This window comes from Silene latifolia, chromosome 3 (genome assembly GCF_048544455.1).
Source record: "Silene latifolia isolate original U9 population chromosome 3, ASM4854445v1, whole genome shotgun sequence".
Lineage (NCBI taxonomy): Eukaryota > Viridiplantae > Streptophyta > Magnoliopsida > Caryophyllales > Caryophyllaceae > Silene > Silene latifolia.
The window spans coordinates 132,678-160,510 of NC_133528.1; the positions used below are offsets into that span (position 1 = coordinate 132,678).

At 38.2% G+C, this 27,833-nt stretch overlaps 4 protein-coding genes across 4 annotated transcripts; 3 read left to right on the forward strand and 1 right to left on the reverse strand.

Annotated features, from left to right (window-relative positions):
• Positions 1-224: 224 nt before the first annotated feature.
• Positions 225-6,876, reverse strand: LOC141646570 (outer envelope protein 80, chloroplastic-like). The gene is made up of 16 exons (XM_074454442.1): positions 6,235-6,876; positions 5,704-5,797; positions 5,534-5,616; positions 5,313-5,410; positions 5,085-5,154; positions 4,519-4,612; positions 3,720-3,801; positions 3,592-3,627; positions 2,652-2,805; positions 2,421-2,561; positions 1,602-1,672; positions 1,415-1,487; positions 1,213-1,328; positions 930-1,077; positions 768-837; positions 225-631 (listed from the first exon to the last, which is right to left on the reverse strand). Exons 1-16 carry the CDS (start codon positions 6,718-6,720, stop codon positions 477-479), a joined length of 1,971 nt encoding a protein of 656 aa, XP_074310543.1. The 5' UTR covers positions 6,721-6,876; the 3' UTR covers positions 225-476.
• Positions 6,877-11,789: 4,913 nt separating this feature from the next.
• LOC141646571 (copper-transporting ATPase HMA4-like) lies at positions 11,790-18,150 on the forward strand. The gene is made up of 9 exons (XM_074454443.1): positions 11,790-11,983; positions 12,477-12,788; positions 12,910-13,655; positions 13,773-14,244; positions 14,354-14,521; positions 15,075-15,329; positions 16,203-16,325; positions 16,435-16,920; positions 17,499-18,150. Exons 2-9 carry the CDS (start codon positions 12,540-12,542, stop codon positions 17,889-17,891), a joined length of 2,892 nt encoding a protein of 963 aa, XP_074310544.1. The 5' UTR covers positions 11,790-11,983; positions 12,477-12,539; the 3' UTR covers positions 17,892-18,150.
• A 751-nt stretch (positions 18,151-18,901) lies between these two features.
• LOC141646572 (uncharacterized) lies at positions 18,902-21,254 on the forward strand. Its single transcript, XM_074454444.1, has 2 exons — positions 18,902-19,144; positions 19,484-21,254. The coding sequence occupies exon 2, from the start codon at positions 19,616-19,618 to the stop codon at positions 20,927-20,929; it is 1,314 nt and encodes a 437-aa protein (XP_074310545.1). The 5' UTR covers positions 18,902-19,144; positions 19,484-19,615; the 3' UTR covers positions 20,930-21,254.
• A 2,042-nt stretch (positions 21,255-23,296) lies between these two features.
• Positions 23,297-27,330, forward strand: LOC141646573 (ADP,ATP carrier protein 1, mitochondrial-like). Its single transcript, XM_074454445.1, has 4 exons — positions 23,297-23,434; positions 24,848-25,338; positions 25,424-25,798; positions 26,736-27,330. The coding sequence occupies exons 2-4, from the start codon at positions 24,862-24,864 to the stop codon at positions 27,030-27,032; spliced, it is 1,149 nt and encodes a 382-aa protein (XP_074310546.1). The 5' UTR covers positions 23,297-23,434; positions 24,848-24,861; the 3' UTR covers positions 27,033-27,330.
• The last annotated feature ends 503 nt before the right edge of the window (positions 27,331-27,833 follow it).

The window sequence follows — 27,833 nt, forward strand, 5'->3', positions numbered from 1 at the left end:
TTACTTATGAAAGCATGACTTTACAAAATGTAGGCAAGGCGAGTCCTTTTGATTATTCTATGATAGTCTAAAGTCGAACGTACATAGACAGACAGTATAGATCTGTAACATTGTCATGCTTTTGACGTCTACTTAACTCAGGGTGACATTTATATTTACTCTGTATTACTCAACATAATTAACTGACCAAGATATCAGTGACATATGTGGCAAAAATCGAAGGCTACACAAAAACTTGTATGGAACACATATTGATTAACCCGAATGCTACACAAAAACTCACATCATTTTTCCTAGTCCGTATTATACTACAACCGAAGGCTACACACATGAAATAATCGTACATTGGCGTACAATTGTAGACTATGACCATTCGAGAAAGGAGATCACCAAAAAAAAATGCAAGTTAATTTGATAGCCATCAGTAAAAAACACAAGCTGAAAGAATTATGAGAGGACGTGCGAAAACTCCTTTGCTAGTTCCGATGACCAACGCCAAAATGAAACCTCCTAGCTTGTTTATCATTGAAAGCATACTCGAGTCGTAGAGGACCTAAAGGGGACTCGACCCGGATCCCAAATCCATACCCGTATCCACTTCCAGGCTTTAGTCTTGCACCAGCAGGATCCCCTTCACATAATTTCAAACTCGACTCAGAATTCATCATCGCGATAAGGCTTACGGGTGAAGCTAGATACCATCTCTCAAGTACAGTACATACAAATGAAGAAATTAATAAATAATTCAAAGAAATATTCAACCATACCAGGAACAGATGTGCCTGAACCAAGGTCAGTTCCATAGTCTGCAAATAGAGCCCCATCTACCGGACCAAACTGGAAATTTGCACACATTAAATTTCAGTTAGAGAATGAGGTAAAAGATAGTTGCAAAGAGGAAAGAGAAATGTGCAGATATAGAACAGTACCAGTGGGAAAGAAATTTCTCCACAACCAACCACATATGAGCGGCCAGAACCAACTGCGCCTTCTTCATATCCTCTCACACTGTTTGTTCCACCTATTGCAAATGCTTCATGGGGGGAGAAATTTCCGACTACATGACCCCCAGACAAACTGAAGAATAAATAAGGCATTAAATTCATGAAAATTTTCAAAGAGTTCTCTAATTTACATATCCATCCCTCCTTGTATGAACCAAACAAAAAGCAAAAAATCAAATTACAGAAAAACATCAAGGACACATCGAACCTTAATAGAAAATTAGTAGGTCCAACTTCCATTCCTGTCCTCGCACGAGTATTCACTCGATTAAAAAACAACCACTCAGGCAAGATAGGAAGCCCTTGTTCCATGCTAAAAACCATCTAGATATACAGAAGATATATCAGAAACAAAAAAGAAAGGAATAACAAAAAAGGTCTTGGAATAAGATGGGTGAAAGGTAACTAACCATTGACGATCCTAAGTCACCAGTGTAGACACACTCGCCTTTGGCGAGCAACATATTATCATGAGTGTTCCCACTGGACAAGCCATAAATCCTCATTAAACAGAGCACGATTTATAAAACATAGGAAAGAGAAAAGCTGTGATGGGCAATTGAGCACAGAGTGCAGGGCACAGCAGTTTTGAGATACCTTGCAGTTAGAGGGCTGCTGTAGACATCCTTAATAACAGGATCTCCCTTGTCATCCCGAGCACCAGCACGCTGCAAGGTCATGAATAAGAGTAGGTTACATTACAGCTTAATCAGCAACAGTGGAATAATTTGCTAGCAAATTGAAGTGTCTTAAAGAGAGACAACCCTCTCCTTTCTACAGTTTGTTCCTTAAAAAATACAGAATACTATATACTACTACTGATTCTTTGGAGCACCATTTTATCAACATTCTCCTCACATTTTGAAAATGGTACAAATCCAAATAATGAGAGGGAGTAGTCCGGTACAGCGGTACTACCTATCTTCAATTGCAATCGCAAGCAAGAGAATATCCCAACCAACATAAAAAATTTAGGAAAAGAAAATTAAAATATATAAAGAATAAACTTTGATTATTGTGGACCAAAGATTACATTGAAAGACTGAGAGGACTTGGGAATGTGCATGTAGAATTTTCTCATTTTAAAGTTCTTACATTTCCGCTAAAAGACAATATCAGCAACATGATCAAGATTTAGCTAACTGATTAGCACACAAGATTGACAAATTTGGCCAAAGAGGGATACAATTTGATATCCCTCTTTGGCCAAATTTGTCAAACTTATAAGCTTATGGCCTTAATATCCTTTGTGTTGCTAACACAAGGGTAAGGTTGCGTACATCCAAACCCCCTTACCCCGCAATTTGCAGGAGCCATTGAGGCAACGGAGTAATGTTGTTGTTGTATGTTGTTGTTGTTGTTGTTGTTGTTGTATAAGCTTATGGCCTTAATATCCTTTAGGAGTAAGAAATATACCTGAAATATGAGACCAGCTGTTCCACTCCACTTAGGTCTCAGAGGCCTGCCGAATTCAAGGGAAGCTGTGACACGGCCAATGGTAAAGCTTTTATCATCAGGTTGGTTACCATGGACCAAAGTACCAGGAGTTCTTGAGTTCTGGAAATCCAATTAGTTATATTAACAACAATTTATGCACAACTCTTCTTACTGATGAAATTATAAATCTTCCAAGACACAGTTTATCACCTGAATCATAATGGATCTTTGTGTACGCTTGTCATCACCTTCAATCCAAGGAACTGTATAATTCACTCGGAATATAGAGTCGATTTGGCCCCGTTCTAGTGAGACATTAACTTTCTGATTCTTGCCCAACAGATTACGGTGAGAATATGCAAAGCTGCAACAAGGATAGAACAAGAAACAGAACTTATATGTCAACAATCATTAGACACATATATGACTGACCCATAGAAAGCAGAATCTTGCTTTTCATGTATTTCAAGGAAGCAATGCTTCCACAGAAAATCAATAAAAGCACAGTCAAAGTCAAGCTCAACTTCAGCATCACAACATGCATGATAGAGTAGTCTCCAAGAAGTAGTAAAAGCAGACACAATAAGCAGAGCTATTGAAGGGCAGGGGTAGACCATGACTGCCTTAAGATTTGAACAACTATGAACTAAATGTTACATATGCACAAGAAGAAATACCTAGTCGGTTAATCAATATGTGTGCCATACCAGCTTTGGGTTCTATCTACACTACATTTTGCTGCTTTCGTTCGCTATCATTGTTTCTTGCTTTCTTCTTCATTTCAATAAAGAATCATTATTTTTTTTACCATTATTGATTACCTGTCCCACCCCCTCTCACCTTTGAATGGTGCTTTACTCTTTGACAATGTCTAAATCTCCCTAAGCCAGTCTATTGTATGTAATTCACAGACCAATATTGTGCTCTATAAAAAAGTTGGGATCGTGAATTCCTACATTAACAGATTCGCTTCACCTTCACAAAGTAATCTTTAGCTTATAAACTATAAAAATACAAGACTCGTGTACTTTAATTCTAGAACTGAAAAATAAGGTAATTTTCATAAAAGATTCGTAGCATTGGAGATTCTCTGTTCACTATGGCAATTGACAAGCAAGCAAAACCCAAAAGTGGGATGTAAGTTTGATACCTTCCAATTAGACCTGACAAGGGCCCACTTGTTATTCTGCAATTGCAAGAAGGGTATCAGATGAATAAATACGAAGCCACAGCCAGAGGCCATGATCTTGATATTCCTCTCAGTACAATAACTCATACCCACTTGAAATACCACCTCCAGCTGAGAAACCTCCACTGACACGCTCAACCACATTCATCACAAGATCAACCTTGCCTGTGTCTGCAGTGTTGGAGACAATAGATACAAAAGTTAGTGTTAGTATGAAACACAATTCACAACCTTCCTATATATATAGTGTAACACAGATCCGGAAGTATGGTGAGTTAGTGACTCGCTCCTATGCAAATGACCAAAGAACACACTCATAAGAACTCCGTGCCACCGCCAGACATGACAGACCACATAAATCAGCGAAACAAGGCCTGTCTTTTAGGTGTCCATTAAATAGCCAATGGAGCATGAGGATTAAATTCAAATCCTAAGTTCAAGCCCCACGAAGGTAAATCCTCTTCAACTAATCTATATAAAGTGAAAGTCAGTGGGTCCACTAGCCAATCAGCTGTATACTATTGATAATATTGATGGAGAGCATAGCTGAAAAAATAAGTGTGTAACAATGACACTAGCTATATGTGTGCATTATCCTAGTAAATTAAACCCTTCTCCTTACTCCTTAGGCCATAACCAGAAAGAATACTACGGAGTACAACTCTAGAAGCATGGGTTAAAGCCATATATAGCTAAATTCAGTTAGCAAGGGCTTCATTTGATCAGAATCTGTAATCATTGCGAAGGCCAAACAGCAGATGACAAACAGTGAATTCCATACAAGAAGTTGACCAGGTAAACAGGATTCAATACAACATGACATGGTGTTGGCAGAAAGCAAGTGTAATAAGCTAGTAGTCCATAGAAGGAAAGAGGACAAATTCGTACCTCCGGCAGGTTGAGGAAATATGCTGACATCGTCCATGATTCCCATCGTTAAGACAGTTTCTACATCCCTTTTTCCTTGATTTAAACTGTAAACCTGACAAGGAAGCACAAACACACACACACAAACCCTCTTTTTAGACAAAGGATCAACCAATTCGTTGTGTTATTTTACAGCAGGATGCTTAAAAACAATAAGCATGAAGGAGATCCAACAAATTGCCATTCAAAAGGCAAAATTAACAGATAATAAAAATAAAAAAGGCGATCCAAACATTATGAAAAAACTAAATCTGCAATTGGAGGATTGTATATCCTGGACAGCATAACCTTGTTGTTTCTCAATCCCCAACTGAAGACAACCAGTACTACATAAAATTGTGAAAAATATGGAAAGCATGATCATGTTTTTGGCATTGTACAGATAGTGTGGTACATACAACAGAAATAAAATCACAAACGTTTGCGGGATTCTACTCTCCTGCAGGCATCATCCATTTTTTTGGATTTTTGCAAGAACAAACTGTGCTATCTAAAACAGCGAGAGAACTAGGAGTAATGAAAACTACCTGTCCTTTTTTAGTTGTAAGCTGCCGGAGTATAGTTTCAGGCTTTGTCTTACCGACGGTTGGTTCACGCCTAAAAATAACAATACAGAAGACTTGGTTATAAGAGAACATACATCTAGTCACCATTTGCATAATCATGTTCTATATTGTTACTCAAAAGACACTAAAAAACACTTATGCAACCTAACAAGTTTGATTAGACTAGAATGATCTTGGGTTAAAACATACGTTTTTCTATCAAGGAAGCGGATCGAAATATCATTGACCTCTGCTTCAGAAATTTGCAACCTCAAAATTCCCCCTGAAAGGATCTCAACGCCCGATACCTTTTAAGAAAAAATGAGTGTGGTTATTTACACGCAGAAACAGAGAGTAGATGGTTACCACTTTTGGAAAGGAAAATGGTTAGTCTTGAAGAAAAAGCAGTTAACAGAATAACAGTTATTCACCATGCCAAACAGGCCTCGCTCCATATACCAGCCATTGATGGATTCAATCACTTCATCCAAACGTCTAATGTTAACCACTTTTCCTGCAGAACTTGAGGACAAAATTTAATTCAACAGAGGGAAGGCTGAAACCATTAAAAAGCATAATTGGAAGAAGATAGAAAAACTACCATATCCGTCACGAAAAGAGTCCTCTACGAACTTGGATGGGAGAACATTAGCTCCTTCGCAAACCAAACCTCGAAACTCCTGGTTTGGCTCTACCTAGGAAAATAAATCAGGGATACATTATCCACCTGAAAGTAGGAGAAATCAACCAGATAAAAGATGCAACACATAACCCTCCCTCCCTCGCTCCCTCCCTTCATACATTTTACACCATCATTTCAATGATGATTTGGCTTGCACCAGCTTTCTGCTCTTTCAATTGACAACACCGGAGAATGACCTTGCCGAGCATTAACATGTGATGCATATCAAACATTTTAACTACCTGTTTTGGGTTTAGATTTTACCTAACTGGTAACTACCATACATACTAACCGATGGCGACAGCAAAACATTCAGCTAGTACATGCTCAACAATTGAGTTACATCTAAATATCGGCCATTCTTTTCAAATTTTGGAGCTACTAACATGTAAATATCCAGAATAATATAATATAAAAAAAAGTAGAGGATTAAGAAAGAATGAATAATACCTGAAAGACTAATCTAATACCATCCCTAGTATCAACAGCAACAGGCATACAAGAAGAGAAGTAACCAGAATCAATAATCCTATGAACATCCTCCTGTACCTCCCTAACCGTCAATGCCGAATTGGGACGAGACGCTTTCAACGCCATTAAAGCTTCATACTCCAAATCCTTCCTCTCCAACTCTTCTCCATCTTTGCTCCTTACTAACACCTCGCTAATCAACACTCTCTCCTCGTCCTCTCTCCGAGTCCGACTAGCGGGCTTCTGAGGGGTTGAGTCGGGGTCGCTGGGTTGACTCAGTGAGAGTGTGGATGAGCATAGTAGAGTTCTGGGTGATTTGAGCAAGTTTAGGAAGTGGGTGATTGAGAATTTGGAGGAAGATAGGGAATGGGAGCAGAAGGAGGATTTAGGGTTAGGGTTGTGGATTGGGAAATTGGGGATTTTGATGAAGGATGATTTGAATTGGATGTTGTCATTTCTGGGCATCGTCAGGATCAAGTAACAGTAGAGATGAAGTTCATAGAAATCGTCGAGTTTACGTGCTCAACGACTAAATTATCGATCTTGGTTATGTTTATGTTATGTGGAGTACTTCGTTGGGTTTGGTATCTCTATTTTGGGTCATCGGAAACAAATTGTCTCGGCGCACTTTTGTCCGTTTGGATCGTTTATACAAGAGGTAGTGATTGTGATTAGGAGGCATGATGACATGGAGGTGTTGTAGTCGTTAGATGGAGATGAGTTGACGCTCTTAGGACATTGACTTGTCGACACCTCGGTCTTATATTATTCCCCCAAGCCAATGCATAAATATTATCTTATAACCAGTTGTATAGTAGCATTGTACAACCGCCTCAAAATTGTTGAGTTCTTACACAAAGTTGTTGAGCTATTTTACAAGTTATTGAACTATTTTACAAAGTTATTGAGCTTAATAATTATTCTGTTAAGCTCAATAACTTTCAGTATCATCTTCGATAATTTTGTTAGTAGAGCTCGATAACTTTATAACAAAGCTCAACTACATTGAATAAGTTGTATATACAACCCGTTGTATAATACATTAACTGAAGCCAATGATATCTAAATGGGCGCTTCCTTAGGCGTCTAGGGAGGTGCTCGTCGGCTGAATCGTTTACTTATAATTATATTACATAATCGTATAAGGATGTATGGTGTTATTATGAAATCTTTAATTGAGATTTATTGATAAGTATAGGACAAATACTTTTATTTCACTCCACTCGGTGATGGTGGAAAAAGGTGGATATGTGCAGTAGTCATTTAAGCATATCACATATCTCTTCAATTAGTCAAATAACATATTCAATTAACACAGGGTATTACGAAGACGACATTTGGTATAACAATGCTTTTTTTTTTTTTTTTTACAGTGGTATAACAATGCTGGGAAAGGGGAAGGATTTGGAACACTCTCATTTTATTTGTTAATGTTTGTCTTAATTAAAGTTAAACAATGCTTTAATCAGGGCCGACACATTAGTGATAATATCTTGGTGGCACACGAGGCAATTCACAATATAAATTCGCATAAGAAGGGTAGATGGCATTGTCTAAATACTCTTAAAATAACAAATAATAAAGGAATTGGCAAGAATCTCGGCCTAATACCTACAGAGTATCAATTCTCAAAGTAAGAATTCTTTAGAGAGTTAGTAGAAAATGTAACAAGGCGCATATCCTCGTGGAATGGGATCTTCTTATCACTTGCTGGCAGGCTTACTCTTATTTCTTCCATCTTATCAAACCTTTCAAATTACTTTCTATCGGTGTTCAAAACACCGGTAAATGTGGCCAGCAAGATCAATTCTCTTCTGGCACATTTTTGGCGGACGGAATGTAAAGTGGGTAGGACTATTCATTGGCGTAATAAGAACTTTCTCAGTCTTCCGAAGTGTGGAGGAGGTCTCGGAATTCAGAATATTGAATGTCTTAATAAGGTTTTGTTGGGGAAAAATGCGTGGCGTTTAGTAACAAATGAAAAATCACTCTTCCATGGGCTTTTTAGACAGAGAATCTTTGGGTCGGAGTTATATAGTAACGTTCAAAATGTTTAGGAATGTAGTAATCGATCATGGGGAGTGAGAAGCCTTATACATGGTTTGACCCTTATAATGGAGAATATAGGATGGAAACCTGGATGTAATTCGAATTTAAACGTTTGGACCTCGAAATGGGTAGGTGGGGAGTATCCGGAATCGGAGGATTGCCTCCTAACTCTGGAGCTTATCTGTCTAAAGAATATGCGCATAAAGGATTTATGCTACAACCATGGAGGATTGAATGAAGGAATAGTAAGATTAATCTTTAAAGATGAGTGGATCAATAAAATTATGGCTATGCCGCTTAGTGGCTCGAGAATGGAGGATGAAATGTACTGGTTATACACAAGTAGTGGTGATTACACGGTTAAGAGTGGTTATGACATTGGGTTTGATAATTACATGGTAACCAAAGGCGCGGGGGGTGGGGGACTTATCAAGGCGGAACCCTATAAGCAAACAGTTTTGTAAGAAGCGCCTATGGAGACTACCTGGTCCGTGTACATGAAAAGTGTTATTATGGAAGATTATTGCAAAGTCTCTTCCGGTGGGGAGTGAGTATACTAAAAGGAATTTATCAGTGGATTCCACATGTAGGCTATGTTCCAAAAATGGGGGTGAGTTGGAATCACTGGAACACCTTTTCATAGATTGTTGTATTACCTATAGGATTTGGGCTGGAACGCAACTAGGGATAAACACAAGTCAGAACTCGACTGTGGACCTGGATGGATGGATTATTAATTGGATCTATTATTTGGGTAAGCATGAGGACGGGGAAACTAGGAATCTTCAATTCTTAGCAACAATCTGGAGTGTATGGATACTGAGAAATAATATTTTTTTTCGAGGTGAAATGTTTATCTCCAAGGTTTTCTTTAAGCTATGGTCACAGACAGTGGCAACAGCTTCTAGCGCTGAGTCGAGCGTCGGATTGAATGAGGGGATGAACCCGGTGAAGTACATGGAGGGCGATGGAGAAAAGCAAATGCTGAGAGAGGGTAGGCCGTTCTTTTTGGTTGGAGGGCCCGAATCATGTCAAATGGTGAGAGCTAAGGTGGATGCGAGCTGGTGTCCGTCCTATGACGCTGTTGTGGGTTGGTCTGCTTGAAATACCGCAGAGGTCATTTTCTTTGTAGGTATGAGGAAAATCATGGCAGAGTCGCCGCTTCAAGCTGAATCCCTGGGTGTTAAAGTAGTGCTGGATTGGGCAAAATATGAGGGCTTGCTACATCTGGATATCTCATCAGACTGCCTTCAACTAATAGGTCAAATTGCAGGTGTTGAAAGAAGGCATCACGTTATTGCAGGAATTCTGGATGATCTCTCCCGGCTCACTCCATTCTTTCATTGCCTAAGTATTAGTTATTTGCCTAGAAGTCTCAATAAGAGGGCTCACAACCTTGCTAAAAGGGTTATGGATCACTAATTGTGTAAAGCTTTCTTGTCAGCTGCCAAAAAAAAAATAAAAAAAATTAAACAATTATTCCCTTACCCGTTACCTTTCCTCCCAAATCTCGTTACACCTATTTGTTAATGTTTGTTTGAGTTAAAGAATTATTCCCATACGCCTTACATTACCCCCGTATTTGGTACACCTATTACCCTATTCACTCAACTACTAGTAACCTTGTAATACTTCATGTTAACCGAAAACGTTATTCGGGTGGAGTACTGCCTTGAAGAGTCCTATTGATAGGCTTAAATGACTAGTACCTAAAGGAATTGAAAGTACTACTCATTTCAACAAAATACACTTTCTTTTACGGTTATCCATACAAAAGAACTCTATAGTTAAGTGATGTGCTTGGTTGGGATTAATCCTATGATGAGTGTTAAGTGTGTTTGGCTAAGAGTAATCTTGTGATGGGTGACCTCTTGGGAAGATTTCAGAGATACGCATGAGTGAGGACAAAGTGTGTTGGAAAAGACCCGTGTTGATTTGTGGACTAAGTTCATAGCATGACGAGCTATCATGAGGGACTCATCCCGACTCAGGATTTGGGACGGGGTATTACAAACCTAGCCACCAATATTCATCTCTACCACTCCCTAGGCCCCCACCAACCGCCTTTTCCACCACTGTCGTCGAAGGCCCATCCACCGGTGCGTATGAGTGACTTTGCCATCTCACCCGCCGGACTTGTCGCACAACAACCTTCCCCAAGTCGAAACCCTAACTCCATCTTATAGCGCACCAACACAAAATGGTGAAAAACCTTCACATCCTCGAAAACACTAGATGAAGGGTAATCTCTTTCATTTTCACTCATATCTACGGAGTACTTTTTAACTCCATTATTTTTCCTATTGATATATCAAACGACTCATAAGATTTGTTCATTTCTTTATGTAGATCGCTTTTCCTAGTTGATACATCACATCTTATATTACCAAATAGTTTGAACCCATAAAAATTATGTAAACCAGAAACCATTTTATAAGATTTTTTTGATTGATAATAAATTAACATAAATCGATAATTTTGGTAATGATTATTTGTAAAAAGTAAAAAAAAAAGAGGTAATAATAATTTAACAGCAACTCTCCTATAGGACCGTCCTATAGCATAGGACGGGCCAATAGAAAAATTAGCCCAAAATAAAGAAAGGTTAAAAACAAAATAATAACGCTCTTCTCCTACTGCCAAATCTATATCCTTCAATTCTTCACTACCTTTTCACCTTCTCATCACCTCCACCGCCTAAGTCACAACCACCGCCTCCGCTACTGCCTCGTCGATCTGCTTCGTCCCAGCCTTCACAACCGTCATTCCCATCATGTTCCTTCGGCTCTCCCTCTGCTCCCACCAATCAACTGAAACGAAAGATGAAGATCGCCAATAATCAGAGTCGATAACAATCACCATCTATTAGGTTTGGGATATGATCTTCAAAGTTTCAAAATTTTCTAATTCATATTCAACACTTGAAAAGTTTAATTTATGGTTATAACTTGAATACTCATGGTTTTATTTTGAAAACTTTGAGTTTTAATTCCAAAATTTTTATCTTCAATCATGATGTTTTTAAGTTAAAATCTTATGTTTTAGAGTTAAAGTGCTCAATTTTAATTTTACCTTTGATAAATTAAAATCACTTCAAAGTTTTCAAATTAGAACCATGATTTTTTAATTTAAAACCCACCAAATTCAAAGTCAGAATAACTACTCATTTGTCATTTAAAATTCAAAGTGTATAATACAATCTCCCTAGTTGTCTTATTAAAACCAAAAATTGGTATTGTTAATGGTGGTGTTACTGGTGTATAATAAGTGTAGAACTATGAAGAGGTGCTCTCGTTGGTTATCTAGTTGGGAAGTTGCAGACTACAGCAAGTAGTTTTCTTTTTTTTTTTTTTTTTTTGAGTGTGTAATTTATTTGGGCTTTTATTAGTAGGTTGGTCTTATAGTAAAAGGCCGTCTTACTCAACAATTTGTGATAATTTAATAATGAAATTCAAAAGGATAGCGGGGTCCCGCGAAGGGAATAAATGGCGCGTGAAAAAGAAGTTGACAAATGCAATTCCCCTCCTTGTTTGTAGTGACGACACTTTGATATCACACATTTTGCGGCGGTTCTCGTTTTCCCCCAAATTTAACCGCCGACTTCCGAAATTTAAATCCCTAATTTTACAATCGATTCACGTAACTGCTTCTCCAACCTAATCATTCATCAATTCTCAAGGTGAGTGACTTCTTCTTTATCTAATTGAATATTTCTGTTTAGTTTATTTACATACGTATTACTACTATATGATTAGCCTTATTAATGGACTTTCCAAGTTTTTGTACTGTCTCCGTTCAACCCAGGGACTACTTTGTAGCCCATTGCCGGAGATGCTAGCTTTCGGGTTTCCTCCGAATAAATTTGTATACTACAATTTCTGTGCTTTTGATTGAATTTTACGTAGTTGTGATTCAAGCTCCTATACCGAGATATTAGATAAATGCATCCCAAAGCATGCTTTTGAATGTTTTTAGTACTCCGTAATTGGTAGTCTTGTGTGAGACTGTTGTTGTTTAACTTCGTATATTATTAATGCATTTGACCTGGTAGCTTTTCCATTTTAATTTTTTTTAAAATAAAGAATCTTTGATGGCATAATTCAAGATAATTCCAACTTGGTCAATAGCTATGAAATCCATGAGTCTTCACCCTTATCAGGTTTATCATACAGGTTTTTCTATTTAATTTCGATTTCAAACAACGCTCAAGAATTTAAAATATCGGTGCCATTGTAATGGAAGTTCACGACAAGCTCGATCTGGATGAGCCGCTATTACAATCTCAGGACTCTGTGACCATTGACATTCCTCAAGATGCTGATAAAAGGATCAAAACATTGAAATTTGAGATTAAGGGTATGGAGTGCGCATCTTGCGCTACGTCAATTGAGTCTGTGCTAAATAAGCTTGATGGAATACAGTCTATTTCTATATCAGTGATGGATGGCAAAGCAGTCGTTAAATATGTCTCAGGAGTTATTGATGTAAGTTTTCGAGTGTAGCTGCTTCTTTGCTTCTTCCTGTTCAATTACGTGACAGGTTATACATTTTATTTTGTTGGACATGTGTTTGATTTATTTGTACTCTTTCGTCATTTTTTTCTAGGGAAAAACAATAAAAGGCACCATAGAGGATGCAGGTTTCAAAGTAGAAGGGTCTCCAGAACAAGATATAGCAGTGTGTAGATTAAAGATCAAAGGGATGGCATGCACCAGCTGTTCCGAGGCTGTAGAGCGAGCCCTTTCAGCAGCTAATGGGGTAAAAAGGGCTGTGGTGGGCCTAGCTCTCGAGGAAGCCAAGGTCAATTTTGATCCTAACATTACCGACCCTAAACAGATAATTGAAGCTGTAGAAGATTGTGGCTTCGATGCTGATCTTATAAGTGCTGGTGATGACGTGAACAAAGTGCACCTTAAGCTTGATGGAGTTCATTCTCTTGAAGAGGCAACGGCTGTTAGATCTGCCCTTGAATTAGCGGTTGGGGTCAATTATGTTGAGATGGATACTGAAGGTAGCAAAGTGATTGTGAGCTATGATCCGGAATTAACTGGTCCAAGATCACTGATACAATGCGTCAGAGAGGCTTCGGTTGGCCCAACATCTTTCGATGCTAGCTTGTATCTTCCTCCCCCACAAAGAGAGACTGATCGCCAAAAAGAGATCCTCATGTACAAAACACAATTCTTATGGAGTTGTGTTTTTACTATCCCCGTATTTGTCTTTTCCATGATACTTCCCATGCTTAAGCCATATGGCAACTGGTTAGAGTACAAAATTCACAATATGCTTACAATTGGAATGGTATTGAGGTGGATACTTTGTACACCAGTTCAGTTCTTCATTGGCAGGAGGTACTAACTTGGAACCCCAAATGAGCTATGTTGCATAATTTATGTTGCTTACTAATTATGTAATTGCATCTTGCTTTCATACGTCAATATCTGGTTTTCTCTTAATGTTATTTTCAGGTTTTACATTGGGGCATATCATGCATTGAGGCGAAAATCTTCTAATATGGATGTTTTGGTGGCCGTGGGGACCAATGCTGCTTATTTCTATTCTCTTTACATTCTGATTAAAGCTTTGGTTTCCAATAACTTTGAAGGTCAAGACTTCTTTGAGACTAGCGCGATGTTAATATCTTTTATACTCCTGGGTAAGTATTTGGAGATTGTGGCGAAAGGGAAGACGTCAGATGCTTTAGCAAAACTGACAGAGCTTGCTCCCGATACTGCATGCTTGGTAACAATCGATGACGATGGAAATGTAACTTCTGAAACAGAAATCAGCACTCAACTTATAGAGCGGAATGATTTGTTTAAGATTGTTCCTGGGGCAAAGGTTCCTGTTGACGGGATCGTTATTGATGGTCAAAGCTATGTAAATGAAAGCATGATTACTGGAGAAGCAGAGCCAGTTGCCAAAAGACTTGGTGATAAGGTATAATATGTATTTGTTTGTTTGTTTTCCCTTCATTTAGTGCCTTTAAGTTCATGTCTTTGAATTCTTCAATGATGGAATTCTTTTTTCTCCGTGATGTGATAATCAGGTTATTGGTGGTACTGTAAATGATAATGGCTGTATTATAGTTAAGGCTACACATGTTGGATCAGAAACAGCACTCTCTCAAATCGTTCAACTTGTGGAGGCTGCACAATTGGCAAGAGCCCCCGTTCAGAAATTGGCCGATCAGATCTCCAGGTTTTTTGTTCCAACTGTAAGTTCGTTTGTTCTATTAGTTTTACCTCTCTTGTCTCTGACCTTCATACTCTTGATGGACCTCTTGCGATGCGGCTATGTTAGTTAGGCTATAAGCAAATGGTGTTCAGGATGATTTAACAGGCTCAAGCTTAACTAACTGAGGATAAAAAGCATGGTTCAATTTTTCTGGGCATTTTTTTAATTGCTCATTTACATTACCTTCATGTCAAATGTTACGCACTTAAAGAGAAAAAGTTTGTTGCTTCAGAAAAAGCTATTCAATAACGTAGTTAATTGTGGGGATGGTGTCTCTGGTAAAGATTCAACCATTTGGTGTATCTTTTCAGATGGGTAGAGGCACAATACGGGCCTTAGTCTCTTTAGTTTGTTCCATTATAGTTGCTTGAAATGAGAAGGATCAGTTGTCTCGTGTGTTTCTTTGTCCCCTCACTGTCCTAATCTGAGTTTTTTTTCCTGTGATTTTGCTATTAAGTGAGTGAAGGTTTTTTTCCTCTTTTTTAGGGAAAAAAATTGAAACTAAAGCGTTTACTCCTTTTGTTGCACTTTAGGTTGTTGCAGTAGCTTTTGTAACATGGTTAGCATGGTTCGCAACTGGAGTGGCTGGTCTTTATCCAAAACACTGGATACCTGAATCAATGGATAAATTTGAGCTTGCTTTGCAGTTTGGAATATCTGTTGTTGTAGTTGCCTGTCCATGTGCCTTGGGATTGGCAACTCCTACGGCAGTCATGGTTGCCACTGGCAAGGGTGCTTCACTAGGTGTGCTCATCAAGGGGGGCATGGCGCTTCAAAAGGCACACAAGGTATGCGTTTTTTTTTGACAGCTTGGTTTTGATCACTTAAATATTGTATAAAACATGTGAAGGTTTTCCAACTAAATTCAGGCTAGGAGTTATACGGAAAAGTCATTCGTTATTTGGATCAGTAATCAGTAATATTACTCTTGTTGCTGGATAGCAGAAACTTACTGTTTCTTCTAGAGCTGGTTTTATTTGCTCATATATTCATACACAGATGTGTTTCAGGAACTAGTTCACGGAGAATCATTTTTGTGGTATTTCTAAGAGAAATAACTTTGTTTTACATATAAAGATGAAATTGATTTCTGAGAATGACACTGTCGACATTGCAAGTAGGAAGTTCTCAATGGTTATTGTGTGTGTATGAGGAGCTTTTTACATGTTTGATCCCATGCTCATGATACTTTCCTCTTTAACAGTCCCAACTCAATGCCTGTACCCCCCTCTAAAAAAAGCAACCTTCCACAGTGGGGCTGGATTTTCTGGCACCATTATAAAGCTTCGTATTAATGACGCAATTTTTATCTCATCCGAAAACTTCTTATGTTTTTATGTTTTCAGCTCAACTTTAAGGTTGCGTTCAAATCCTGTGCCTTGCCACTGGCTGCAATGGGGTATTACGTATCTTTGTCGTGAAAATATCATTAGGATATAGTCGGTGTCGTTGCTTACTGTCTGATTTGCAAAATATAAATTTTTGGCACAGGGGCTGTGTGTGGTTTCTATTACCTTAATGGCAGCTAGATATTACAGTAACATGTCATTTTAGAATTGCTTAATCACTTATTACTATTACGGTCTAGTGGTGTTTAATGATTTTAACTTTGTACTATCTGAGGTCACTTTTGATACGATTAGCTGATTATCTCCCTGTAGGTTAAAGCAGTGGTTTTTGACAAGACAGGAACGTTGACAATGGGAAAGCCAGTTGTTGTTACTGTTCGTCTCTTTTCTCAGATAACAATGGAGGAAGTCTGTGATCTAGCAATCGCTACAGAGGTAATAGCACTGTTAACAAAGTTTCATAGAAATGTTAATGTGAACCTCTGTGAATGGGTTTATTTAAGTGGTACTAAAATTGAATTAATGTTTTTCTCAATATCTTTAGGCAAACAGTGAGCACCCTATAGCAAAAGCCGTTGCCGAACATGCAAAGAGTCTTCATAATAGACATGAGTCACCGGCTGACCACTTCGAAGATGCTAAGGAATTTGAGGTGCATCCAGGAGCTGGAGTAAGTGGAAAGGTGGGTGAGAAAATAGTTCTCATAGGAAACAAGAGGCTTATGAAGGCTTTTGATGTTCAAATGAGTCGTGAGGTTGAGGAACATATCTCAGGGACTGAGAATTTGGCTCGTACATGTGTTCTACTTGCCATTGATGGGAAGGTAGCAGCGGCTTTTGCTGTCACGGATCCTGTGAAACCCGAGGCTGGTCAAGTCATTAGGTTTCTCGAGTCAATGGGCATATCCAGCATTATGGTAACTGGAGATAACTGGGGTACAGCATCAGCTATAGCAAGAGAAGTTGGTATTACTCAAGTTTTTGCTGAAACAGATCCAATTGGAAAAGCAAAGAAGATAAAAGAAATTCAGGTAATGATACTGATATATTTAAAAGTCACTGCACAATATTGCATGGGATTCTTGTATTGTTATCAAAATATGCTTGCTTATGTAGTGCAAAAGGTTGGCCGTTTTACTGAATAAGACATGGTGATGTTACCTTGTGTTATATATTGGAATATCACCTCGTCTTATCACTGCCTTAAAGTTCTTATCCAAAAGTTTGCTATTGAGGAGAGGCCTTTGAAATTTCGGTGGTAAAATCAGAGATTTAAAATCAATTATTTCTTGATAGTTACCAACACAAAAAGTATTTCATATCCACATCTTAACATCTTACGGTGAAATGGTGAATGGTGTTCATGTGTTCAAAAAAAAAAATATGGAACAAACAAAAGATCATTATGATTGATGTTAGCTAGAGAATGCTGTGTAGACAATGTAGCACTTATGAATTAACTCTTTTGTATGCCTGTTTTGAGTTGCTTTGTGAGAATGATGATGTTGAAAGGGACTAATGTTGGTTCACCGCGTTTAAGAACACCCTAATCCCTGATCTTATGTTTTTCAAGTAGTGTTTGATAATGTCATAATCCTTTATGATCCAGATGAAAGGGTTGGCAGTGGCAATGGTGGGAGACGGAATAAATGACTCACCAGCTTTAGTAGCAGCAGATATTGGGATGGCCATAGGCGCTGGGACAAACGTTGCTATTGAGGCAGCCGATATAGTTCTCATCAAAAGCAACCTAGAAGATGTGGTGACAGCCTTGGATCTCTCCAGGAAAACTATGTCCAGAATTCGGCTAAATTATGTTTGGGCCCTTGGTTATAATGTCCTAGCCATGCCTTTAGCTGCCGGAATGTTGTTCCCATTCACTGGGATTCGGCTTCCACCTTGGGTTGCTGGGGCATGTATGGCAGCCTCGTCCATTAGTGTTGTCTGTTCTTCTCTCTTATTGCAGTCTTACAAGAAGCCAATGTGTGTCAGAAATACCTGAGACGATCCTATAATCTAATCATAGCATTAGAACCTTTTTAGCGAGCTTCTGATTTGAGTAATTGCAAATAGTTTACTGTAATTTTTCTCACATTTTATTGGTAGTTGCTACTTGGCAGTTACATTCGCCGAGAGGCCGCTTGACCTCCTCGGTAGAACATGGTTAGTGGCTGTGTTAGGTGGTGATTTATGTAAATAGCAATTATTCATGTCTTTTCTGGATTCATATCATTTGAATAAAATTCTCCTTACATATTCAATTATTAGTATGAATTCAAATATTGGAGGAGAAAATAGCGACCATGAGATTGTGATCTATTTTCTCACACCTACAATTTTTTTAGTAAGTTTATTACAGGTAAAGCCCACATGTTAAGTGAGTGTGACTGACATAAAAGAAAACACAATCGAACTTAAGAAGCAATGGTTTCAAGATCAAAATAAAGGCTAGAAAGCAATTCAATCTTTGGTTATTTCTTCTCTCGGATTAATGGGCCCAATCAATCGTCTTAATAAAAAAAATGTGCCAATTAATTTATTAAATAGAGTAACTCTATTGTAAAAGAGTGTTGCAATAATTTAACATATGTTAAATGTACAAAAAATATTAAATATTTTGAAAAAAAAATGTAATGAATCAATTTGAATGGATGAAAAAGAGAAAAAACATCCAATACCGTGATCGCCATAGTATGAAATAACTTGCAAAAATTAGTTATTCCATACAATAATAAATTCATCTCCAACACAAGACCACAATCGGTGCCATGATGCCACCGCTAACTCAATACTTGACATGATCACTTATACATCATTACTTATGCATACAGCTTCATTCAATGGTCTGGACCAAAGACCAAACCAAACGGGATCAAAGACCAATGAACACCCCTACTTATTCAACAAAATAGCAAAACTATTTAAAACTTAAAAGGCAAAACAAAGTTTGTCAAACCTTGTATTCGATTCGATAAATACTTATATAATCTAAAATCTCACATCATCAAAATCAACACTTTCCTTGCATTAGCAATTAGCATAAGCAAAAATAAGATGGAGTATATGAGCATCACCACACTTGTTTGAACACATGATGCTCTATTGACAATCACAATACACAATTATTCCTTCCAATTACACTGTTGCTAACATTTGTTTTCTGGGTTATCTTTTGTGTTTGTGTTGGTCAACACCAAAATCAGTTCTTCCCTCTTTTTCCTCTCTCTCTCTGATTCTGCATTTTTTATTGCTTTGGTAAGTTAATCCTTCACCCTAAACAACTTGGTAATCTTTATATTTTCTGTACCTTAAAAAGTTGCTATCTTTGTTGTCTTTGCTTTGTGATTGCTTATTGTGCCTTAGAAGCTGAGTTTAAGCATGATATTTCTGTAAAAAGTTAAACCTTATGTTATCTTTTAGGTTCTTTAAACCCTAGAATTCAGTTTTATGCAATAAAGTTGGTATCTTGTGTGATTAATTTTATGGGGTTTTCTGGGTGCTGCGTATCTTTTGCTTGTTATTGTTATTGAACTGTGAGTTTAAGCTTAAGGATCATTCTGTTGTTCTCTAATTTTCTTTTGGTTGGGGGTGAAGGGAGTAAGTATCAATGGTGGTGTGGTGTGAACTTGTGGGTTGTGGCTGAAGTTTGGGGGTAACAGTATCGCGGTATCTGGTTGAGAATAGCTGGCAGTTGTGTTTTTTAATGATCATAGAGTTATAATTGTCATGGATGGTTCGGGTTCAGGAGGCTGGTTTTTATCAGGATCAAGTGGTCGTTTATCGGACATGGAAATGCCCATGCCTAAGCGTCAGCAAGGTCAGATGGGTCAGCCATTGATGACCCATCAACCTAATCATTTTCCTCCCTTGAACATGGTGGGTGCTCTTGAAAATGAGCCGCCGCTTGGGTTTGGAGAGGGGAAAGAGTTAACGTTAGGGGGCATGGCGATGGATCTTGGTAGAGGGAAGGGAATATCTCTAGGGCCTTCGTGTAGTAATAATACTACAAGTGACGATGAGGAACCAAGTTTTACGGATGATGTGAATGGTGAGAATTGTAATGGAACTAATAGTAAAAAGAAATTACGTTGGCAAAGGATGAAGTGGACTGATGACGTGATCAGGCTTTTGATAGCTGTGGTTGCATCTGTTGGTGATGATGCTGTGCATGAAGCGGCAGATGGGCCCAAGAGGAAGTTCGGGATGTTACACAAAAAGGGAAAGTGGAAAATGGTTTCAAACATCATGATAAGCAAGGGCTGTTGTGTGTCACCTCAACAATGCGAGGACAAGTTCAATGACTTGAATAAAAGGTATAAGAAGTTGAATGATATTCTCGGCAGGGGAACTAGCTGTCAAGTTGTGGAAAATCCGTCTTTGATGGACTCCATGCCACAGTTAACAAATAAGGCTAAAGATGAGGTGAGGAAGATTTTGAGCTCCAAACATTTGTTCTATCGAGAAATGTGTGCTTACCACAATGGGCAGTTAATTCCAGGGTGCCATGATGTTGATCTACAAGGTCATTTACCGACTCAGGATGTGCACTCAAATGGTAACGATATATCTGAAGAGCGAGGAGGTGATAGAATCCATGAATCTGAATCTGATGATGATGATGATTCGTATGGCGATGATCCTGAGGCCAACCATGGAAGTATAGCTTTTGGTATAAAAGGCAGCCTGAATGAAGGCAACTCTGCCTTTTGGCCTTTGCCTGATAAAGAAGGTGGCAACCAAGTCCAATTGGCTGCGAGGTTTCCAGATAAGGTGAAGTCACCCACGGAACAAAGAGCGTGGATCCAGCAGCAGTTACAGCAATCAGAAGAAGAAAAGGTCAGGTTGCTGGCCGAGGCACTTGACCTTGAAAAACAGCATTTTAAATGGTTACGATTTCGCTGCAAGAAAGATAGGGAGCTTGAGAGGGTGAAGCTAGAGAATGAAAAAATGAAGTTAGAAAATGATGAAATGCTTTTGGTGCTTAAGCAGAAGGCCCTACATTTGGAAATTCTAAACCCGGAAACACCGCCAGAGAGATGAAAAGGCTCAAGGAAGAGACGCAGTGGATTAAGACAGACAAAGTCTTTATAACCTGCCTTGTTCTATACAAGCGTAATTGGCTACAAGTGGTGAGTTACATATGTAGTAGATTGAAAATTATGCTACTGTTCTTAAGATCTTACTTTATCTTAAAAGAAATCGTTTTTTAAGATGAGGAACTAGCATGTGTCTTTGTCCCCTTCGAAATCATGTTGAGATGAAAATGTTTTAGCTTATGTCTCTCATTTTCATTATACTATGATCAGCTTTCCTTGTCTAGATGACTATTCACTTACTGTGCTGTTATTTGACACCATTATGCCTCGTAGTATTGTACCTGTCATTAACATTTAAATCATACTCCCTCCGTCCCAATCATTTGTTTACCGCTTTTATTCGTTGTTAGGGGTATTTTATTCATTTATGGATGACTTTCATGTTTTGTACACATGTTTCCTGCTTTTGAGCATTTGTGTGGTGCAACACATACATACAAACTCACACATTTGCACAGCAGATTTTCTGCATCCTCTCGCTTCCTAGCAGTGCCATATTCATGTGCATGCAAATATGGAATGCCTCTATAATGAGTCATTCCTTAGACCTTGAGTCATCTCTGTTTGCCAGAAACCCACACAGTAGTTTAATGTTAATGCACGTGAGGAGCAAAGTAGTGAACTCTACTGGTATGAAGGTTTAGTTTTGGGTTAGTACATAACCGTTCACCTTCGCTCTTCGTGCTGAGGAATGATTTTTGGTGCTGCCAAATAATTTTGTGAACTTTAGTCTCCAGCCTTAATTTACGACCCTGAGATGTAAAACTGGTATTCTATGCTTCGTGATCTGTTGTAAGGGTGGTATGAATTACGGAGTATGTTTGAATATATCATACGACCACAACATAACTCCAATGTCTCAATAGCTTCCTCTGGTAATGCTGTATTTTGATCCATCTCCCTTGGAACTTTGTTTCATGCTCTCTTGTACTGTGAATCAATCCCTAAACGCTCCTCCTGTATTGGAGGCATGATTGGTATTTTATGTCTTGCTGACCTGATAAAATTGGAGAGTTGGTCTCACGAGTAGTTTGATTCTGCATGTCGAACTCATGTCACTCTACGAATTAAATTCCCGGTGACTAATCTTAGTTTAGTCAGGCTTTGATTTCAGAAATTCAGATGTTGTAAATCCCGAAATGGGTACATCTTGGTCGAAATATTCGAGGTTAGGTCAGTTTTGTTGTGTCTAACCACAAGTTGACAACCCCTCCTTGGACCCCCACCGCCCACCCCATCATCTGGACTCGGTCACTGATGTGGAATGCCGATGCGTGACGGAAGTTTTCCTTTTATCCTAGTCAGTAGTCATGCAACCACTGTTTAGTTTTTGGTTGGTTAAAAAAAAGGCTTAAGACTGAATATGGCACAATGGACGGTCCAGAGTAGACTCCAAGCGGCCACGTTATAGTGTTTTCTTCTAGATCTCAGTCATCCCACCATGTGCCATCGTCCATCAATTTTGATCATAAAAGGAAAAAACATGGGAGATTAGCTCCTTGTAAGATATGTCTAATACTACCATCTAATACGACCTTTTTAAAAAGTGATCTTTTAGCTTATGTTGTTGTCAAACTATGTACTACTTGTATTACAATCAATCAAATTGTATAGCTACATTGTCCGTAAATTCAAGTGTTGAGAATAATAAATATTGGCTTCCATATATACAAAATAAATAAAGTTGCTTCATCAATCTCAAAACGGTATTTTACAATATCAATCAAGATTTGTTTTCTTAAAAAACACCCTTACTAATCATATTTGAGACAATCTCACAATAAGCTTATCGTGAAACGATCTTAAACAGACCCGTTATAAATCACCATTTAGGCCATTTCTTACTTTACAGACTCGTCAACCTTTTCTATTCATTGATACTTTGATAAATGCATTTGTGTTCTTACTGTAACTTGGTCAATCTTTTCTGATAAATGTTGAATAAAAATGGCTTTTAGTCACAATTGTAAGACCTAATGAAGCCATCTCCAATTTTGCATACAACACCCCAACCCCAACTTGAAATATATGCCTCTCAATTTTGACCCACAATTTCCTGAAAAGCCCTTCCTACTTGCTAACCGTCCACATTTTTAGCTTTTATAACAATAAATATAAATAAAAAAGAGGTTGTGAAGGACGTTGACAATCTCCAAAACACCCTAATTACGTCCATAATCACGTGCCTTAATCCGATGATGAGATCCACATTTCAATAAAAATCCAACGGCCCATACTTAAAAGAGTATGGCCCACCAGAAGAAGAGATCAACTAGGCCCAATAATAAAATCAGAAAATATCAACAAACATGCTCCATAGCTCCGTAATATAAAAGCAAGGCTGAGCTGAAGCGAATAAAATCACTAGAAACCCTCACAATTCTTTGGTATACCGCCTCTCTCTCTCCTCCATTTTTATTGCTCTTTTTCCGCCATCTGAATTTGCAAGGTTTCTCTCTCCTCTTTTTCTTATTCTTATATCATTTCCATTCTTCATCATTTAGATTTCTTTCGTTATATCATTTCGATTTCTTTCGGTAATTTCATTTTGCATTTATTTACTTTCCGATCTAGTTTTGTGTGTAATTACGACCTCACATTTTGTTCACTCTTGGATCTGATTGTTTTGGTCATTATATGTTTAGATCTGTTGGGTATCATTTCATTTCAATCTTAGATCTCTTTTAACTGACTGCGTAGATCTAAGTCTGTTAGCGTTTCATTTGTTGTATAGATCTATGTTTTTAGTATATCATACTCTGCCTCCCTCCAAATCATTTGTTTACTTTTCCACAAATGAGCGAGTCGGAGGGAGTATTAGTGTGTGCAATGGTCGTCATTTGATGCTGTTACTTTAGGATCTGTTGGAGGATTTGTTTTATAGTGTGTTTGTCGATGTTCGTTTATTCATTGAATAACGGATTAGCTTAATTCATTAATTTCTTAGATTAGTTTATCTGAATAGGTTTTTAGTGGAATATGTACCATTTACAATCAAAGAATATTACTCTCTTCCCCCAATCATTTGTTTAGGTATTTTAATCAAAGCTAAATAAATGAATGGGATGGGGTGAGTAGTACTACTAATGTCAATTCCTTTCTCAAGGTCTATACACCTACAATTCTGGATTTTGTATTGGACTACTTTATTAGCTTAATTCTATTTTTTTTAATATTTCATAATTATCTGCCTACTAGTGATTAATGTCTGAAAATGTAAATCAACTAGATAATTGTTGTTGATGCATCATTTGATTCACATACCAAAAATATACTCTGTATATCTCATCCGCTATACTTCAAAATATGCTGGATTAAACCAGAGGACCATTTATAGTTATGGTTGTTGAGATATTCCCTTTTAATCGATTGAATTTGATTGATCTGTTGCAAGTTAAAATATACTCTGTTATTCATAGATCATCATTTACATTATGTTCTCGCGAAACAATAATCACCCTCTTGTGCATCTAAAATACTCCCTCTTTCCCGGTCATTTGTTGTCCTATTCCATTTTTGGGCGTCTCTGTCATTTGTTGTCCTTTCTATTTTAAGAATGAACTTCATGAGTAATTTGATCATTCACACTCAATTTGTGCCACTTGTCATTTAGTAATTGGCCCTGTTCTCTTTCATTAGTCTTTGTGCCAAAACCAAAGGACAACAAATGACCATGACGGAGGGAGTATTAAACTATCCTAGTTTCCGTGTTTGCTCGCAATGGATAATTAACCTGGCAAGTTTCATTTCAACTATGAACTTGCCAAATAACTTGCATTCCGAAAGGTTTTTGTATGTTGTTACTCTGTCGCTAGTTAATGCATTGCAATTGTGTGTTTAACACTGATTGTCTCTAATGCAGGGTTTTTAGTAGCAATGGCTGAGATGAACAAGAAGACAGCTGGACAACTTTACCTCCCTACTGGCTTATCACAAATCACACAACCTCGATATGGAGCATTCCAAAACTCTGCTGTCCTCCAAAGGCGTGCCTTTGGAAACTACACAAACGCCGCTTTACAGTTCCCTACTCAGGCCACCCAAGATTTGTCATTTGTTAACAACATGTCTTCCCCTGTTGTTGCTTACGCCCCACAAGAGAAAGGACTTGGCGCCTTTGCAATTGATTTTCTCATGGGAGGAGTGTCTGCTGCTGTCTCCAAAACCGCTGCTGCTCCCATTGAGCGTGTCAAGCTTTTGATCCAGAACCAAGATGAGATGCTCAAGTCTGGTCGTCTTTCTGAGCCATACAAGGGCATTGGTGACTGCTTCAAGAGAACAATGGCGGATGAGGGTATGATCTCTTTGTGGAGAGGAAACACTGCCAATGTCATCCGTTACTTCCCTACTCAGGTAGGCCTTGTGACATTTTTTGTTTACTTATTACTGACTTGTCTACTCTTTCCACGCATCTTAACATCTTTTAATTTTCTATCAGGCTTTGAACTTTGCTTTCAAGGACTACTTCAAGAGACTGTTCAACTTCAAGAAGGACAGAGATGGTTACTGGCCGTGGTTTGCCGGGAATTTGGCATCTGGTGGTGCTGCTGGTGCCTCATCTTTGTTCTTTGTCTACTCTCTTGATTATGCTCGTACCCGTCTTGCCAATGATTCTAAGGCTGCCAAGAAGGGAGGAGGAGGGAGACAATTCAATGGTCTCGTTGATGTCTACCGTAAGACATTGGCATCAGATGGTATCGCTGGATTGTACCGTGGTTTCAACATTTCCTGTGTTGGTATCATTGTCTACCGTGGTCTTTACTTTGGTCTGTACGATTCAATTAAGCCTGTGATCTTGACCGGAAAGCTGGAGGTACATTTCTGTTGTTTTTTTTTTAACTTATGCTCCAATGTTTTGTTTCCTCCTCAATTCCTGTTAGACTGTTGTGTGATGCTGGCTTTCTCTTCTGTTTTTATTGCATATATGCTCTAGGTTTTGATGTTTCACGGTTTTAGCTTTCTGCCTCAAGGTTTTAATTTTTGGACATACAGACAAAGGAGCATCCAATCCGTTTTTCTGTTGATTCATTTTTGTTTCTTGGTTCATTTTATGTGGCTCTTGGTTTTAGGAGGTTTTTTGATGAATTGATTTAACAAAAACATCCGCACTTTTTTACGCCTTACTTGGCATTAGTTAGTTTCTCCTTGTTCATTCTTTTAATTCTCATTGATTGTTTCAAATCATGACTCATTCCAGCTTGCTGCAAATCTTTTTTTGTTGAAGCTTATCTGTAGTATCCATTTTCTTCCTTTCTAGTGCTATCAAGAAGTAAGCCCTGATAATGATAAATTTGAGTATAAGAAATTATAATAAAACCAAGAGTTAGGCATTCCCATGCCACTGTGTATGGGAAGGTAGCATGATTACGGTCTCAGACATTGACCAAGGTCTAGTGATTCCCATGCCACTCTTATTAAATCTTGATTAATAGCATGATCCTTGCTCATCATTTATAAGTCTATATTATGGCAATTTGATTTTATAGTTTGTTGAACATGTTCTGAATATGCCAGTGATGGCTATGACTATGAGCATTATTATTACAACAAAATTAGATTTGACCAGCCGAACAGGTGTTACACTGTTCCTCTATTTTACTCGATAGTAGGCAGTATTAGACAAAGCTTTCAGTTCGTCAAGAAATGGTGCCTGTTTGATTGAAATTATGGTATCACTCCTGTTCTCTTGGAAGAAATAACACTATGGTGGCGCCTAGTATAACATACAAATTTGTTTTTATCGATTGCAGGATAGCTTCTTTGCTAGTTTTGCTCTAGGTTGGGTCATCACCAACGGTGCTGGACTTGCTTCATACCCCATTGACACTGTCCGAAGAAGAATGATGATGACCTCGGGTGAGGCAGTCAAGTACAAGGGCTCCATGGACTGCTTTGCTCAAATCTTGAAGAACGAGGGTGCCAAGTCCCTCTTCAAGGGTGCTGGTGCTAACATCCTCCGTGCTGTTGCTGGTGCCGGAGTGTTGGCTGGTTACGACAAGCTCCAGGTCATTGTCTTCGGAAAGAAGTACGGATCAGGCGGTGCCTAATTTATTAGGACGATATTGATGAAAATTTTTTTGAACTGGGAATTGCGGTGGCTGCTTTTTAATATGACACTCAGGTTGAGGATTTTGAATAATGTAATTTTAAAGATAATTAGAGGGGTTAAACCCTGCAGTTTTCCGTGAGGATTTTTTTCTCGGATGGTTATAAATTTGTTGTTGGTGTGGAGTGCAGTAGCATGCATTCTTGTGCTCCATTTTGATACATGAGGTTAATTGTTCTTAAATTTAAACAATTATTGCCTTCCATTGTAATGGAATGAGTCAATTCCTTTTTGGTTAATCTCATTTCTCTTGTTCCTTCTTATTTGTGATACTCCCATCTTGATGTTTTATGTTCCGTGAGTTCTTTCAGTAGCGTTTGATAGGAGACTTTTGATGCGTTTTTTAAAACATTTCATTGTCCCCCATATGTTAATTTAAAATAGTGTCTTAAAAAGTTTATGTTTGATAGTGTTTGTTAGGTTGTTTTAAATCTAATAGCTCATCTATTTATTAGAATGTGCTTTGCGGCATATTGTTCACATTATGTTTGCATTAACCACTGGACTAATATCAACAAATTAACCATAAACGTTACCTTTAAACTGAAATAAGCAAGTCTACCTTACAATTAGTCTTGCTTGAGAGTTATAGTCATGCGTGAAAGCTGTTTTAAATTAAGACGGTCTTATGCAAAAATTGGTGTAACCTTCGACATTTGCCAGCGAGAAAGGAAGGATTCTTAGAAGGCAATCTCCTAAGAGCATCATTTCATAATCTCATTCTGTATTGGAAATTTGGAAT

Excerpts from the sequence above, each read along its gene's own strand:
- LOC141646572 (XM_074454444.1), top strand. The coding sequence starts at position 19,616 with ATGGATGGTTCGGGTTCAGGAGGCTGGTTTTTATCAGGATCAAGTGGT.
- LOC141646573 (XM_074454445.1), top strand. The coding sequence starts at position 24,862 with ATGGCTGAGATGAACAAGAAGACAGCTGGACAACTTTACCTCCCTACT. Across the intron at positions 25,339-25,423 it reads TCCGTTACTTCCCTACTCAG|GCTTTGAACTTTGCTTTCAA; the intron begins GTAGGCCTTGTG and ends ATTTTCTATCAG. Across the intron at positions 25,799-26,735 it reads TCTTGACCGGAAAGCTGGAG|GATAGCTTCTTTGCTAGTTT; the intron begins GTACATTTCTGT and ends TATCGATTGCAG.
- LOC141646571 (XM_074454443.1), top strand. The coding sequence starts at position 12,540 with ATGGAAGTTCACGACAAGCTCGATCTGGATGAGCCGCTATTACAATCT. Across the intron at positions 12,789-12,909 it reads ATGTCTCAGGAGTTATTGAT|GGAAAAACAATAAAAGGCAC; the intron begins GTAAGTTTTCGA and ends ATTTTTTTCTAG. Across the intron at positions 14,522-15,074 it reads CCAGGTTTTTTGTTCCAACT|GTTGTTGCAGTAGCTTTTGT; the intron begins GTAAGTTCGTTT and ends GTTGCACTTTAG.
- LOC141646570 (XM_074454442.1), bottom strand. The coding sequence starts at position 6,720 with ATGCCCAGAAATGACAACATCCAATTCAAATCATCCTTCATCAAAATC. Across the intron at positions 2,806-3,591 it reads TTGTCAGGTCTAATTGGAAG|CTTTGCATATTCTCACCGTA; the intron begins GTATCAAACTTA and ends TCCTTGTTGCAG. Across the intron at positions 632-767 it reads TTCAGGCACATCTGTTCCTG|GGGATCCTGCTGGTGCAAGA; the intron begins GTATGGTTGAAT and ends AATTATGTGAAG.